The following is a 17,190-nucleotide window of genomic DNA, read 5'->3' as shown; positions in this document are numbered from 1 at the left end:
CTGTCAAGATTAAAAGGTAAGTATTTTCACAACAGGAGTGAAATGTAAATTTTGATGAATTAAAGTGCCCCTGTTTTTAATCAAACTTTTAAAAAACGGGCACTTTAGCATCAAAATTTATATTCACTTTAATTAATGATCCTTAAAAAAATAAAATAATGTATAGATAGATCTCAATGCCATTGGTGCCATGCTTCAAACTATGTATGTCATAGTCATCTATAAAAAACATATCCCAGTATAAACAAAGCCAAAAAAAACCTATCTGAAATTAATTAATTCAATTCCTTAGAAGGAAATATTCTTTTAGAACCATGTGGTTTCCACTGTGTCATTTTTGGCCATTTATTATCTTGAAAATGTTGTTCAGAGAAGCATTCATTGCTTAATGCCAGTTTTCAAGTACTGTAGTTCTAAAGGACTAGTTTTTAGAAAGTCATTCACAGTTATTGAGGCAATTAACCTAACATGGAAAGTAGAGCTGAGAAGCCCTGATTTTAAGACTTTACTCATGAGATATCTCCTTAACCATTAAGTACAGGAGAATTGGATATTCAAGTAGATTTTTTTTATGAAACATTTCAAAAATTATTTCCGTTTCCCTGCCCCTTTATCATGTAATAACTATTAAAAAATATGGCTCATAATTACACTTAAAAGGACATGAAGCCCAAATTTTTCTTTCAAGATTCAGATAGAGCATGCCATTTTAAACAATTTACCAATTTACTTGTATTATCTAATTTGCTTTATTCTCTTAAAATCCTTTGTTGAAGAAACATTAATCAAATAGGTGAGTCAATCGGGCATATATGTGCAGCCATAAATCAGCAGCTCCTGAGCCTACCTAGATAATATTTTCAACAAAGGATACTAAGAGAACAGAACAAATTAGATGATAAAAGTACATTGGAAAGTTGTTTAAAATTGCATGCTCCCTCTGAATCATGAGAGAAAAAAATTGGGTTTCATATCCCTTTTAATGTGAATTTTAAATGAGCAGTACATTTTTTTTTTTTTTTTTTTTTTTTTTTTTTGACATAATGTTCAAAGTTTCCTTTTTTTTCTCTCCTATTCCCTATATCATGTGACAGCCATCATCCAATCACAGGCTCATAGAAACTATCAACTTTTGCACCTGTTTCCAAAGAAAAAATAGGAAATATGCACTCTCAGTAAGGTGAAATGTATTGGCAAAGACACAAATGTTTCTGGGCACCTGCCCCTTTATCAAGCAGATGCTTAGTAGAAGCTGGTGTCTCAGAAAGCGTGCACATTAAAAGACCGAGAAGAATTTGATAATGGAAGTAAATTGGAGCATTGTATAAAATTACATGCTGTATCATGAGTCATTTAAAGCAATGGAGACTGCAATAGTAGCCTACACATATAGGCTTTTTATATATATTCGATTTAACTAGCGAAGGCATACAGGGGCGTACATATTTGCCCTAGCTCGCAATCCGCTGGCGGAATTCAGCATTGCACACGAGTGCTATTTTGCGCCCGCGTACAATCCTGCCCGCACACAGCCAATCACACGTGGGCAGGAGCTTTCAATCTCCCCAGTCGGATGAGACCGGGGAGAATGAAATTCTCTACCTAAGAGGTGGAGAAGAGGGTAGAGAAGCAGCGGTCTCGCAACCACTGATTGATAAATAGTGACTGCAGGATCTCTTGTGAGAACCTGCCGTCGTAGGGGAGGAGAAGGCTTGATAAATCAAGCCCATAGGATTGTAAACAATATGCAGGAGGCCTTTATTTCTCTTGTTAAGTGTATCCAGTCCACGGATCATCCATTACTTATGGGATATATTCTCCTTCCCAACAGGAAGTTGCAAGAGTCCACCCACAGCAAAGCTGCTATATAGCTCCTCCCCTAACTGCCATTACCAGTCATTCTCTTGCAAGTCTCAACATAGATAGGAGGTCGTGAGAGTCTGTGTTTTTTTTATACTTAGTTTATTTCTTCAATCAAAAGTTTGTTATTTTTAAATGGCACCGGAGTGTGCTGTTTATCTCAGGCAGTATTTGGAAGAAGAATCTGCCTGCGTTTTTTTCTATGATCTTAGCAGACGTAACTAAGATCCAGTTGCTGTTCTCACACATTCTGAGGAGTAAGGTACTTCAGAGGGGGAATGGCGTGCAGGTATTCCTGCAAATAAGGTATGTGCAGTAAAATATTTTTCTAAGGAATGGAATTGACTAAGAAAATACTGCTGATACCGAAGTAATGTAAGTACAGCCTTTAAATGCAGTGAAAGCGACTGGTACCAGGCTGATTGATAGAGATATATGCTAAGGTATGTGCAGTAATATATTTTTCTAAGGAATGGAATTGACTAAGAAAATACTGCTGATACCGAAGTAATGTAAGTAAAGCCTTAAATGCAGTGATAGCGACTGGATCAGGCTTATTAATAGACATACATACTCTTATAAGAATGTGTTTTAAAACGTTTGCTGGCATGTTTAATCGTTTTTTAACATATGTTTGGTGATAAAACTTATTGGGGCCTAATTTTTCCACATGGCTGTCTTAAATTTTGCATATAAACAGTTATAGGGAAGGTAATCCACAGCTCAGCTGTGGCAGTTTTGTTGTGTCTGTTTAAAAAAATGTCGTTTTTTTTTTTTTTTTTTTTATCTGTTTTTTGCATTAAGGGGTTAATCATCCATTTGCAAGTGGGTGCAATGCTCTGTTAACTTATTACATGTACTGTAAAAATTTCGTTTGATTTACTGCCTTTTTTCACTGTTTTTCAAATTTTGACAAAATTTGTTTCTCTTAAAGGCACAGTAACGTTTGTTATATTTGCTTGTTAACTTGATTTAAAGTGTTTTCCAAGCTTACTAGTCTCTTTATTAGTTCTAACATGTCTAACATAGAGGAGGCTCTGTGTTTATTATGTTTAAAGCCATGGTGGAACCCCATTTTAGAATGTGTACCAGATGTACTGATTTCATGTTAAACAATAAAGATCATTTTTTGTATTTAAAAACATTATCACCAGAGGATTCTGTCGAGGGGGAAGTTATGCCGACTAACTCTCCCCACGTGTCAGACCCTTTGACTCCCGCTTTAGGGACTCACGCTCAAATGGCGCCAAGTACATCAAGGGCACCCATAGCGTTTATTTTACCACAGGATTCTGTCGAGGGGGAAGTTATGCCGACTAACTCTCCCCACGTGTCAGACCCTTTGACTCCCGCTCCAGGGACTCACGCTCAAATGGCGCCAAGTATATCAATGGCGCCCATAGCGTTTATTTTACAAGACATGGCAAAGGTTGTGTATAATACACTGGCAGCAGTATTAGTCAGACTACCTGAAATTAAAGGAAAGCAAAACAGCTCTGGGGGTAGATACAGAGCATACAGACGCTTTAAGAACCATGTCTGATACTACCTCACAATATGCTTAGTCTGTGGGTGATATTTGTGACTCAGGGAAGATGATTTAACCTGATTCTGATATTTCTACATTTAAAATTTATGTTTGAGAACCTCCACTTGTTGCTCAGGGAGGCTTTAGCTGCTCTGAATGAATGTGTACAATCGCAGTGCCAGAGAAATTGTGTAGACTGGATAAATAATATGCAGTGCCGGTGTGTACTTATGTTTTTCCAATACCTAAAGAGGTTTACTAAAATTTTTCATAAGGAATGGGATAGACCAGGTGTGCCGTTCTCTTCCCCTCCTATTTTTTAGAAGAATGTTTTCTAATAGTTGCCACCACACGGGACTTATGGCAGACAGTTCCTAAGGTGGAGAGAAGAGTTTCTACTCTAGCTAAGCGTACCACTACCTCTGGCGAGGACTGTTGTGCTTTTTTAGATCCAATGGATAAAAAATGTTTATTCAACAAGATTTTATCCTGCAGCCCCTTGCACGCATTGCTCCTGTCACTGCTGCTGCGGCGTTCTGGTTTGAGTCTCTTGATGAGGCTTTACAGGCTCCATTGGATGAATATATTTGACAAGCTTAGAGCACTTAAGCTAGCCAATTCCTTTGTTTTTCTGATGCCTTTGTTCCTTTGACTAGACTAACGGCTAAGAATTCTGTTTTTTACTATACTGGCGCGCAGAGCGCTATGGCTTATATCATGGTCAGCTGTCGTGACTTTAATAAATAAGCTACTTAACTTCCCTTCAAGGGGCAGACCCTATTCAGGCCTAGTTTGAAGGAGATTATTACTTATATCACTGGAGGAAAAGATCATGCCCTTCCTCAGGACAGGTCCAAATCAAGGGACAAAAAAGGCCTAATTTTCGTGCCTTTCGAAAATTCAAGGCAGGTGTGGCATCAACTTCCTCTAAGGCAAAATAAGAGGGAACTTTTGCTCAGTCCAAGGCGGTCTGGAGACAACCGGACCTGGAACAAAGATAAGCAGGTCAAGGAGCCTGCTGCTGCCTCTAAAACAGCATGAGGAACGGACCCCTATCTGGTAACGGATCCTATAGGGGGCAGACTTCATTCTTCGCCCAGGCGTGGGCAAGAGATGCCCAGGATCCCTGGGCATTGGAAATTATACCCCAGAGATATCTTCTGGATTTCAAAGCTTTCCCCCCCCAAAAAAGGGGAGTTTTTGCCTTTCACATTTATCTGCAAACCAGATAAAGAAAGAGACATTCTTGCATTGTGTACGTGACCCATTCAGTTCCAATAGAGGAACAGGGACACAGTTTTCCTCAAATCGGTTTGTGGTTCCCAAGGAAAGGAAACCTTCAGACCTATTTTGGATCTAAAAGATCTTAAACAAATTCTTTAGAATTCTATCATTTAAGATGGAAACTATTCGTACCATCTTAACTATGATCCAGGAGAGTCAATAGAGGACTACAATGGATTTGAAGGATGCTTATCCTCACATTACGATGCATAAAGATCACCATCGGTTTTTCAGGTTTGCCTTTCTAGACAGGCATTACCAGTTTGTAGCTCTTTCCTTTGGGTTAACTACAGCCCCTAGAATCTTTATGGAGGTTCTGGGGTCACTTTGGCGGTCCTTAGGCCGCGGGGCATAGAATTGGCCCCTTATTTAGACGACATCCTGATACAGGCGTCAAACATCCAAGTTGCCAAGTCTCATACGGACGTAGTACTGGCATTTCTGAGATCGCATGGGTGGAAAGTGAACAAGGAAAGAGTTCTCTATCCCCAATATCAAGGGTTTCCCTCCTAGGGATTCTGATAGATTTTGTAGAAATTAAAATTTACCTGACGGAGTCCAGGATGTCAAAGTTTCTAAATTTCTGCCGTGTTCTTCATTCCATCTGCGCCCTTTGGTGGCTCAGTACATGAATGTAATCGGCTTAATGGTAGCGGCAAGGGACATAGTACCGTTTGCACGCCTACATTTCAGACCACTGCAACTATGCATGCTCAGCCAGAGGAACGGGGATTACACAGATTTGTTCTCCTGTTAAATCCGGACCAAGAAACCAGAGATTCTCTTCTCTGGTGACTATCTTGGGTCCATCTGTCCAAGGGTATGACCTTCCGCAGGTCAGATGGGACAATTGTTACAACAGATGCCAGCCTTTTAGGTTGGGATACAGTCTGGAACTCCCTGAAGGCTCAGGGATAGTGGACTCAGGAGTAGACCCTCCTTCTAATGAATATTCTGGAACTGGGAGCGATATTCCATGCTCTTCAGACTTGGCCTCAGTTAGCAACTCTGAGGTACATCATATTTCAGTCGGACAATATCACGACTGTGGCTTACATCAACCATCAAGGGGGAACAGAAGTTCCCTAGCAATGTTAGAAGTCTTAAAATAATTCACTGGACAGAGACTCACTCTTGTCTAAAAGCTATCCCTATCCCAGGTGTTGAGAACTGGGAGGCAGATTTTCTAAGTCGTCAGACTTTTCATCCGGGGGAGTGGGAATTCCCTCCGGAGGGGTTTGCACAAGATCAAGCAGGAGAGTGCTTTGGTGCTTTTGACAGCGCCTGCGTGGCCACGCAGGACCTGGTATGCAGATCTGGTGGACATGTCATCCTTTCCACCACGGTCTCTGCTTCTGAGACAGGACCCTCTACCTCAGGGTCTTTTCAACCATCTAAATATAACTAATCTGAGATGGACTGCCTGGAGACAGAACGCTTGATGTTATCAAAGCATGGCTTCTCCGAGTCAGTAATTGATACCTTAATACAGGCATAAAAGCCTGTCTCTAGGAAAATTTAACATAAGATATGGTGTAAATATCTTATTGTTATGAATCCAAGGGTTACTCATGGAGTAAAGTCTGGATTCCCAGGATATTATCTTTTCTCCAAGATGATTTTGAGAAAAGGGTTGTCAGCTAGTTCTTTAAAAGGACAGATTTCTACTCTGTCTATTCTTTTGCACAAGCGTCTGGCAGGTATTCTAGACGTTCAGGCATTTGGTCAGGCTTTGGTTAGAACCAAGCCTGTGGTTAAAAATGTTGCTCCGCCATGGAGCTTAAAGCTGGTTCTTAAGGTTCTTCAAGGAGTTCCATTTGAACCTTTTCATTCCATAGATATCAAACTTCTATCTTGGAAAGTTCCTTTTTGGTAGCTATTTCCTCGGCTCATAGAGTCTCCGAGTTATCTGCGTTGCAATGTGATTCTCCTTATCTGGTTCTCCGTACGGATAAGGTAGTCCTGTGTACCAACCTGGGTTTTTACCTAAGGTGGTATCTAACAAGAATATCACTCAAGAGATTGTTGTTCCATTCTTGTATCCTAATCCTTCTTCAAAGAAGGAACGTCTATTACACAATTTGGACGTGGTTCGTGTTTTAAAGTTTTACTTACAAGCTACTACAGATTTTCATCAAACATTCACCTTGTTTGTTGTCTATTCTGGACAGAGGAGAGGTCAAAGGACTTCAGCAACCTCTCTGTCTTTTTGGTTAAAAAGCATAATTCATTTAGCTTATGAGACTGCTGGACAGCAGCCTCCTGAAGGGATTACAGCTCATTCTACTAGAGCTGTGGTTTTCACTTGGGCCTTTTTTAAATGTGGCTTCTGTTGAACAGATTACAAGACGAAGTCTTGGTCTGCGTTTCATACTTTTTCAAATTTAACAAATTTGATACCTTGCTTCTTCGGAGGCTATTTTTGGGAGAAAGGGTTTTTTACAGGCAGTGGTAACTTCCGTTTAAGTACCTGCCTTGTCCCTCCCATCATCCGTGTACTTTAGCTTTGGTATTGGTATCCCATAAGTAATGGATGATCCGTGGACTGGATACACTTAACAAGAGAAAACATAATTTATGCTTACCTGATAAATTTATTTCTCTTGTAGTGTATCCAGTCCACGGCCCGCCCTGTCACTTTAAGGCAGGTAATTTTTCCATTAAACTACAGTCACCACTGCACCCTATGGTTTTCCTTTCTCTGCATGTTTTCGGTCGAATGACTGGTAATGGCAGTTAGGGGAGGAGCTATATAGCAGCTTTGCTGTGGGTGGACTCTTGCAACTTCCTGTTGGGAAGGAGAATATATCCCATAAGTAATGGATGATCCGTGGACTGGATACACTACAAGAGAAATAAATTTATCAGGTAAGCATAAATTATGTTTTTAATGTAGTAGCTCAAAGCAGCAGCCAAAAATGTCAAGGTATACGTGTCTTCAAAATTCTGCTAGATTTAGGCTATATTAAGTAGTACAGGTGCCATAACTTTAATATAGTGAGACAGCACACATTCCTAAACTAGTTAATTTGAGTATTATCATTGGGTGACTAAGCCTGACCTTTAGCCATCTTCCCATAAGGAGTTATAATAATCATGCCACCAAGCCGGCCTATAAAAAGGCTAGTAGCTTATTTAAAAAGAATAAAGACAAACAGTTTAATAAAATATTACAAAGCTAATATGTTTGCTTTAATCCTATTTACCACTACTTTAATTAAGCAAGTTCTCTCGCCCTTGGCTCTCATGCTGTTTGGAAAAGTACTGACTGCTTCAGAGCAATTTATTTAATGAAACAAAGCCAAAAATCGGCAGACCAAAAAGGGGAAAATATGTGCACGTTCTTTTGGACTACAATCAGTATACATTCTTTTTTTTTTTTTCTTTTGCTTGTGAATTCCTGTCATTTTGTCAGTGATTTGAAAAAATATAAACAGAGTTAAATCATGTTTCATAAAGCTGCTGAACATGAGTGTTCTAATGACCGCACCTCATATTATTATTACAGTGCACATTCCAATACCAGAATGAGTTTTAAAAAGTCTACTTTAACCTTTAAACAATTTGGCACCTCTGAAATGCCCTCACATGCAGATCTGTGGATATATGTAGATACTGACTGGTAAGTACACTCTTGTGCGCTAGCTTGATTGACAGGCAAGCAAGTACATGGTACGTACCCACCAATCAGTACCTGGGTAAACTTTAAAGTCAGCACTGGGTACGTGCAAAAGATGATGTAGCAGATGTGTTTCATAACACTCTTTTTTTTTTTTTTATTGCAAAGAATGTTGCAATGTATTATGTTGGAACTGCATGGCACATCTGTTCTGCAAGGTCCCTTGTGGAATTCTTGAAAGTTTCAATTCTGCTGAAACCTCCATAACTTGTTTAGGGGATTTTGCGATATATATGGAAGTGAATATTGCAATATAGTACTCAAAGGATACAGGCTTTATTGTTGTTTTTTTTTTTTTCGTTTTTTGTTTTTTTTTCTTCAGTGTATTGTGTTTAAATAGCAAATTATATTAATATATCCTATAATATAAAAGGCCAAGTGTGTTTGTCCAAAGCTGTCATGCGCAGTAGAGACTGTGCAAGGACAAACACACCTGGTCTTCAACATACTGACTTGGCACCTGGGGCCAACCGGGTGGGACAGGGCGTGACCGGGGCAGGTGTGATGTGGGCGGGGCCGTGCGGACGTGAGAAAGAGATACACTACAAAAGAGAGGGGGGAGAGAGCAAAAAAGAGGGGGGGGAGAGAGCAAAAGAGAGGGGGGAGAGAGAAAAAGAGAGGGGGAGAGAGCAAAAGAGGGGGAGAGGGGGGTAAAGAGAGGGGGAGAGAGAGAGAGCGCAAAAGAGAGGGGGGAGAGAGAGAGCAAAAGAGAGGGGGAGAGAGCATAAGAGGAGGGGGAGAGAGCGCATAAGAGAGGGGGAGAGATAGAGGGGAGATAGAGGGAGCAAAAGAGGGGAGATAGAGGGAGCAAAAGAGGGGGGAGAGGGAGCAAAAGAGAGGGGGAGAAAGAGAGCAAAAGAGAGGGGGAGAGAGCATAAGAGGAGGGGGGAGATAGTGGGAGCAAAAGAGGGGAGCTAGAGGAAGCAAAAGAGAGGGGGAGAAAGAGAGCAAAAGAGAGGGGGAGAGAGCATAAGAGGAGGGGGGAGATAGATGGAGCAAAAGAGGGGAGATAGAGGGAGCAAAAGAGGGGGGAGAGGGAGCAAAAGAGAGGGGGAGAGAGAGAGCAAAAGAGAGGGGGGAGAGAGCAAAAGAGAGGGGGGGAGAGAGCATAAGAGGAGGGGGGAGAGAGAGGGAGCAAAAGAGGGGAGAGAGAGGGAGCAAAAGAGGGGAGAGAGAGGGAGCAAATGAGGGGAGAGAGAGGGAGCAAATGAGGGGAGAGAGAGGGAGCAAATGAGGGGAGAGAGAGGGAGCAAATGAGGGGAGAGAGAGGGAGCAAAAGAGGGGAGAGAGAGGGAGCAAAAGAGGGGAGAGAGAGGGAGCCAAAAAGGGGAGAGAGAGGGAGCCAAAAAGGGGAGAGAGAGGGAGCCAAAATGGGGAGAGAGAGGGAGCCAAAAAGGGGAGATTGAGGGAGCAAAAGAGGGGAGATTGAGGGAGCAAAAGAGGGGGGAGAGGGAGCAAAAGAGAAGGGGAGAAAGAGAGCAAAAGAGAGGGGGGAGAGAGCATAAGAGGAGGGGGGAGAGAGAGGGAGCAAAAGAGGGGAGAGAGAGGGAGCAAAAGAGGGGAGAGAGAGGGAGCAAATGAGGGGAGAGAGAGGGAGCAAATGAGGGGAGAGAGAGGGAGCAAATGAGGGGAGAGAGAGGGAGCAAAAGAGGGGAGAGAGAGGGAGCAAAAGAGGGGAGAGAGAGGGAGCAAAAGAGGGGAGAGAGAGGGAGCCAAAAAGGGGAGAGAGAGGGAGCCAAAAAGGGGAGAGAGAGGGAGCCAAAATGGGGAGAGAGAGGGAGCCAAAAAGGGGAGATTGAGGGAGCAAAAGAGGGGAGATTGAGGGAGCAAAAGAGGGGAGATTGAGGGAGCAAAAAAGGGGGGGAGGGAGGGAGAAAAAGAGAGGGGAAAAGAAAGGGGGAGAGAGAGCACAAAAGAGGGGGGGAGAGAGACAGCAAGAGAGAGCAAAAGAGGGGGGGGGGAGCAAAACAGAGGGGAGAAGAAAGGGGGAGAGAGAGCGCCAAAGGGGGGGGGGAGCAAAATAGGGGGGGAGAGAGACAGCAAGATAGAGAGAGCAAAAGAGAGGCGGGAGAGTGAGAGCAAAACAGAGGGGGGAGAGAGAGAGCAAAAGAGGGGGAGAGAGACAGCAAGAGAGAGAGCAAAAGAGGGGTGATAGAGAGAGCAAAAGAGCGGGGGAGAAAGAGAGAGATCAAAAGAGGGGGCATAGAGCAAAATAGAGGGGGAGAGAGAGCAAAAGGTAGGGGGGAAAGAGTAAAAGAGGGGGGGTTAGAGACAGCAAAAGAGTGGGGGAGAGAGACTGGACAAAAGAGAGGGGGGATAGAGAGAGAGCAAGGGGTGGAACCGCTGTACTGCAAAAAATGGCCTGTGTACACGGGCTTTAGGACTTGTATTAACATAAATAAATAAAAAAAATATAATGTGCCAGTTTATTGGAGCACAGAAAATTTAGCCAGCATTGTGATGTAGTTGGGTAGCATGATGAAGTGGCCGGGTGGCAGCATTGTTGTACTTTGTAACATTTTTGTGTTATTTTTAAATGTTACTTTATCCAAAGCACAAATTAATTGCATAAATAGATTCAGTGATAATTTTTCTTTGCTTAATATTGACTGGAATTTTAGCCGGGTGATCATTAAAATCAATTGGTTAGTGTGCCCATTAAATAGGTACTTGGGAAAACACTGCTTGCAGAGAAGTATGTGTTTAACCACCACAAGAGCATAAAATGCATAGTCGTCTGCTCTGGACTAGTAATTCACTGCAGGCCTGAGCTAAGCACCAGCTATATACTTATGCTACCCCTTAGTGGCATTAGAGAATTTTATTACATTTTTATGTCCTTTTAGCCCCTTCGCCCAATATGACATATATATGTTGTGAGGTATGAAGCCCATTGTACTGCATAAAGTATATTTACTTCACAGCTTCAGGAAGATACAGCAGCCTCGACAGCCGGGAGCTGCTGTTCCTGAACTGCAGGTAATCTATCCTCACATGGTAACAGAGCACGATCTGGGCTCCATTACTGTATGAGTAACAGATTGCCATATTGTTACAGACAGTGCAGGTGGTAGGTGCAAGAGTGAGGCGAGTGGGAGGGGCCCTATGCTACAGAAAAATGGGGAATTAGGGTAGTGGGCCCCACTTAGGTGATCACAGGCATGACTTGGTGGGGCCATTGTGGAAATGTACTAACCTGGTACTTAAGGGACACTGAACCCAATTTTTTTCTTTCATGGTTCAGATAGAACATGCAATTTTAAGCAGCTTTCTAATTTACTCCTATTATCAAATTTTCTTCATTCTCTTGGTATGTTTATTTGAAAAGCAAGAATGTAAGTTTAGATGCCGGCCCATTTTTGGTGAACAAACTGGGTTGTCCTTGCTGATTGGACAGCACCAATAAACAAGTGCTGTCCATGGTCCTCAACCAAAAATGTGCTGGCTCCTTCGCTTAGATTCCTTCTGTTTCAAATAAAGATAGCAGTAAAGATAGGAGTAAATTAGAAAGTTGCTTAAAATTGCATGCTCTATCTGAATCATGAAAGAAAAAAACTGGGTTCAGTGTCCCTTTAGAACAAACTTGAATTAATTATTGTCGTCAGACTTTAATGCTGTGTCAGTTGAATTAAAATATTTACATCTAAATACATTATTTTATTAAGCCTGTTATATAGTTGTTTTCAACTTTGTATTTAGTTAAGAAATAACTCTCTGAATAAGGGCTTGTGCAGTAAGAATAAGGGCTTGTGCAGTAAACAGAGTAAAAATAATGGCTACCTGAGCATAACGCAAACCATTTTTGGGAGGAGGAACATAGCAAGAAAGATGAACTGTATTAATACATTTGTATATATTTAAAAAAAAAGGGGGCACTAAAATAAAAATTTAACTTCATGAGTCAGATAGATCATGCAGTTTTCAGATATTGATGCACAGTAGTCTTATATGCACACTTTCTGAGTCACCAGCACCTACTAAGCAAGACATCACAATATATTTGAGTCTGTGATTGGCTGATATTTGTAACATGATACAGGGGGCCGGCAAATGGAAAGAAATGTTTAAATTTATCAGAAAAAAAATCTACTGCTTGTTTAAGATTCAGAGAAAGTGCTTTTGCATTGTCTTTTTATTATGCACTTGCTCAGTATGCAATTCTACTGTATTTAGTGGTCCTTTAATAATGTTTCTACTGTTTTTTATTGTATATAATTTGGTAACTATAGCTTTCTGAGTCACTAGTATTTTTCTGCCACTCAAAACAGATGCTTTAATATCATTCTTGTCCTTGGTTTGCAGGTAACAAAGAATGAGAGGCAAGTGATGAAACCACTCTACGATCGGTACAGGCTAGTCAAGCAGGTCCTTTATCGCGCAAACACCATCCCTGTCATTGTAAGTTGCATACACCCACATGTCATTTATATGTTTATTTCTTTATATATTATTAGGTTAACCGCTTTTGTATTCTTTCAATAAAGCAATATTTTCAATCAAATTTCTCTACATTATTATTATTATTATTAAATAAATAATAGTTGGCCTTATGCAACAGTTAAAGGCAATTCCTCAGTTATGCCCTTAAAGTGAATGTAAATTTTGATGCTAAAGTGCCCGTTTTTTAAAAAAAATTCAATTAAAAATAGGGGCACTTTAATTTATCAAAATTTACATTTCACTCCTGTTGTGAAAAAAAAACTTATCTTTTAATCTTCACAGCAGCTCCAGCTTCCTCCACCCGTTGCAAAGCCTCTTCCTGGGTCTAAAATGAGGAATCCGGCTTCCTCCAATCACTGCGTTGAACCAGACACCTATTACCCCGGGGGGGGGAAGCTATGATTGGAGGATGACCTATTCATCTTTTCTGACATCAGAAATGGCTTGAGACGACCGGAGGAAGCTGTAGCTGCTGTCAAGTTTAAAAGGTAAGTTTTTTCTTCTGTTATGTGTGATCAGTCCACGGGTCATCATTACTTCTGGGATATAACTCCTCCCCAACAGGAAATGCAAGAGGATTCACCCAGCAGAGCTGCATATAGCTCCTCCCCTCTACGTCAGTCCCAGTCATTCTCTTGCACCCAACGACTAGATAGGATGTGTGAGAGGACTATGGTGATTATACTTAGTTTTTATGACTTCAATCAAAAGTTTGTTATTTTAAAATAGCACCGGAGCGTGTTATTACTTCTCTGGCAGAGTTTGAGGAAGAATCTGACAGAGATTTTTTACTATGATTTTAACCGGAGTCGTTAAGATCATATTGCTGTTCTCGACCATCTGAGGGAGGTAAAGGCTTCAGATCAGGGGACAGCGGGCAGATGAATCTGCATTGAGGTATGTGGCAGTTTTTATTTTCTGAATGGAATTGATGAGAAAAGCCTGCCATACCGTTAAAATGACATGTATGTATACACTTCAGTATTCTGGGGATGGTATTTCACCGGAACTACTGTGTTAAAGGTCACTAATCCTTTTAATAACTATTCTCATGTTAAACGTTTTTGCTGGAATGTAGAATCGTTTACATTGCTGAGGTACTGTGTGAATAAATATTTGGGCATTATTTTCCACTTGGCAGTTTTTTGCTTTAATTGTGACAGTTTCGTTTCTCTTCACTGCTGTGTGGGAGAGGGAGGGGCCGTTTTTGGCGCTCTTTGCTACGCATCAAAAAATTCCAGTCAGCTACTTTTATATTTCCTGCATGATCCGGTTCATCTCTGACAGATCTCAGGGGTCTTCAAACTTCTTTGAAGGGAGGTAAATTCTCTCAGCAGAGCTGTGAGAATTCTTATAGTGACTGTGAATAAAAAACGTTGTTTTGTTTTCTTATGTACAAATTTAATTAGTGTTGTTTTTTTACTAATGGGAACAAACCTTTGCTAAAAGTTGTGTTGTTTTAAAGTTTGATGCTATAACTGTTTTTCAGTTCATTATTTCAACTGTCATTTAATCGTTAGTACCTCTTTGAGGCACAGTGCGTTTTTTTGCTAAAAAAGATTATAACCAAGTTGTAAGTTTTTTTGCTAGTGTGTTAAACATGTCTGACTCAGAGGAAGATATCTGTGTCATTTGTTCCAATGCCAAGGTGGAGCCCAATAGAAATTTATGTACTAACTGTATTGATGCTACTTTAAATAAAAGTCAATCTGTACAATGTGAACAAATTTCACCAAACAGCGAGGGGAGAGTTATGCCGACTAACTCGCCTCACGCGACAGTACCTGCATCTCCCGCCCGGGAGGTGCGTGATATTTTGGCGCCTAGTACATCTGGGCGGCCATTACAGATAACATTACAAGATATGGCTACTGTTATGACTGAAGTTTTGTCTAAATTACCAGAACTAAGAGGCAAGCGTGATCACTCTGGGGTGAGAACAGAGTGCGCTGACAATGCTAGGGCCATGTCTGATACTGCGTCACAGCTCGCAGAGCATGAGGACGGAGAGCTTCATTCTGTGGGTGACGGTTCTGATCCAAACAGATTGGACTCAGATATTTCAAATTTTAAATTTAAATTGGAGAACCTCCGTGTACTACTAGGGGAGGTCTTAGCAGCTCTCAACGATTGTAACACCGTTGCAATACCAGAGAAACTGTGTAGGTTGGATAAATACTTTGCGGTACCGGCGAGTACTGACGTTTTTCCTATACCTAAGAGACTAACTGAAATTGTTACTAAGGAGTGGGATAGACCCGGTGTGCCGTTCTCACCCCCTCCAATATTTAGAAAGATGTTTCCAATAGACGCCACCACTCGGGACTTATGGCAAACGGTCCCCAAGGTGGAGGGAGCAGTTTCTACTTTAGCTAAGCGTACCACTATCCCGGTGGAGGATAGCTGTGCTTTCTCAGATCCAATGGATAAAAAATTAGAGGGTTACCTTAAGAAAATGTTTGTTCAACAAGGTTTTATATTACAACCCCTTGCATGTATCGCGCCGATTACGGCTGCGGCAGCATTTTGGATTGAGTCGCTTGAAGAGAACCTTAGTTCCTCTACGCTAGACGACATTACGGACAGGCTTAGAGTCCTTAAACTAGCTAATTCTTTCATTTCGGAGGCCGTAGTACATTTAACCAAACTTACGGCTAAGAACTCAGGATTCGCCATACAGGCACGCAGGGCACTGTGGCTAAAATCCTGGTCAGCTGATGTTACTTCTAAGTCCAAATTACTTAATATACCTTTCAAGGGGCAGTCCTTATTCGGGCCCGGTTTGAAAGAAATTATCGCTGACATTACGGGAGGTAAGGGCCACGCCCTACCTCAAGACAAGGCCAAAGCTAAGGCTAGACAGTCTAATTTTCGTCCCTTTCGGAATTTCAAAACAGGAGCAGCATCAACCTCCACTGCACCAAAACAGGAAGGAGCTGTTGCTCGTTACAGGCAAGGCTGGAAGCCTAACCAGTCCTGGAACAAAAGCAAGCAGGCCAGGAAACCTGCTGCTGCCCCAAAGACAGCATGAACCGAGAGCCCCCGATCCGGGACCGGATCTAGTAGGGGGCAGACTCTCTCTCTTTGCCCAGGCCTGGGCAAGAGATGTTCAGGATCCCTGGGCACTAGAGATCATATCTCAGGGATACCTTCTAGACTTCAAATTATCTCCCCCAAGAGGGAGATTTCATCTGTCAAGGTTGTCAACAAACCAGATAAAGAAAGAAGCGTTTCTACGCTGCGTACAAGATCTGTTAACAATGGGAGTGATCCATCCGGTTCCGTGGTCGGAACAAGGACAAGGGTTCTACTCAAACCTGTTTGTGGTTCCCAAAAAAGAGGGAACTTTCAGGCCAATCTTAGATTTAAAGACTCTAAACAAATTCCTAAGAGTTCCATCGTTCAAAATGGAAACTATTCGGACAATCTTACCCATGATCCAAGAGGGTCAGTACATGACCACAGTGGATTTAAAGGATGCTTACCTTCACATACCGATCCACAAAGATCATCACCGGTATCTAAGGTTTGCCTTCTTAGACAGGCACTACCAGTTTGTAGCTCTTCCATTCGGATTGGCTACGGCTCCAAGAATCTTCACAAAGGTTCTGGGTGCCCTTCTAGCGGTACTAAGACCGCGAGGGATTTCGGTAGCTCCGTACCTAGACGACATTCTAATACAAGCTTCAAGCTTTCAAACTGCCAAGTCTCATACAGAGTTAGTTCTGGCATTTCTAAGGTCGCATGGATGGAAAGTGAACGAAAAGAAGAGTTCTCTCTTTCCTCTCACAAGAGTTCCATTCTTGGGGACTCTTATAGATTCTGTAGAAATGAAGATTTACCTGACAGAAGACAGGTTAACAAAACTTCAAAATGCATGCCGCGTCCTTCATTCCATTCAACACCCGTCAGTAGCTCAATGCATGGAGGTGATCGGCTTAATGGTAGCGGCAATGGACATAGTACCTTTTGCACGCCTACACCTCAGACCGCTGCAATTATGCATGCTAAGTCAGTGGAATGGGGATTACTCAGATTTGTCCCCTACTCTGAATCTGAATCAAGAGACCAGAAATTCTCTTCTATGGTGGCTTTATCGGCCACACCTGTCCAGGGGGATGCCATTCAGCAGGCCAGACTGGACAATTGTAACAACAGACGCCAGCCTACTAGGTTGGGGCGCTGTCTGGAATTCTCTGAAGGCTCAGGGACTATGGAATCAGGAGGAGAGTCTCCTTCCAATAAACATTCTGGAATTGAGAGCAGTTCTCAATGCCCTTCTGGCTTGGCCCCAGTTAATAACTCGGGGGTTCATCAGGTTTCAGTCGGACAACATCACGACTGTAGCTTACATCAACCATCAGGGAGGGACAAGAAGCTCCCTAGCAATGATGGAAGT

The 17,190-nt window shown here is 41.9% G+C and overlaps 1 protein-coding gene across 6 annotated transcripts in view; it reads left to right on the top strand.

Moving 5' to 3' along the window:
* Positions 1–17,190, top strand: part of FAM13A (family with sequence similarity 13 member A) — a 775,968-nt gene that overhangs the window by 726,561 nt on the left and 32,217 nt on the right. For all 6 annotated transcript variants that reach the window (XM_053703428.1, XM_053703423.1, XM_053703425.1 and 3 more), the window contains one exon: positions 12,654–12,749. In XM_053703428.1, the coding sequence (XP_053559403.1) occupies positions 12,654–12,749 (96 nt within the window). The remainder of the gene's footprint in view (positions 1–12,653; positions 12,750–17,190) is intronic.

Source organism: Bombina bombina, chromosome 2, assembly GCF_027579735.1.
Source record: "Bombina bombina isolate aBomBom1 chromosome 2, aBomBom1.pri, whole genome shotgun sequence".
Classification (NCBI taxonomy): Eukaryota; Metazoa; Chordata; class Amphibia; order Anura; family Bombinatoridae; genus Bombina; species Bombina bombina.
Note: the sequence above shows the minus strand (reverse complement) of the source record. Positions and strands in the feature narration are given on the sequence as shown.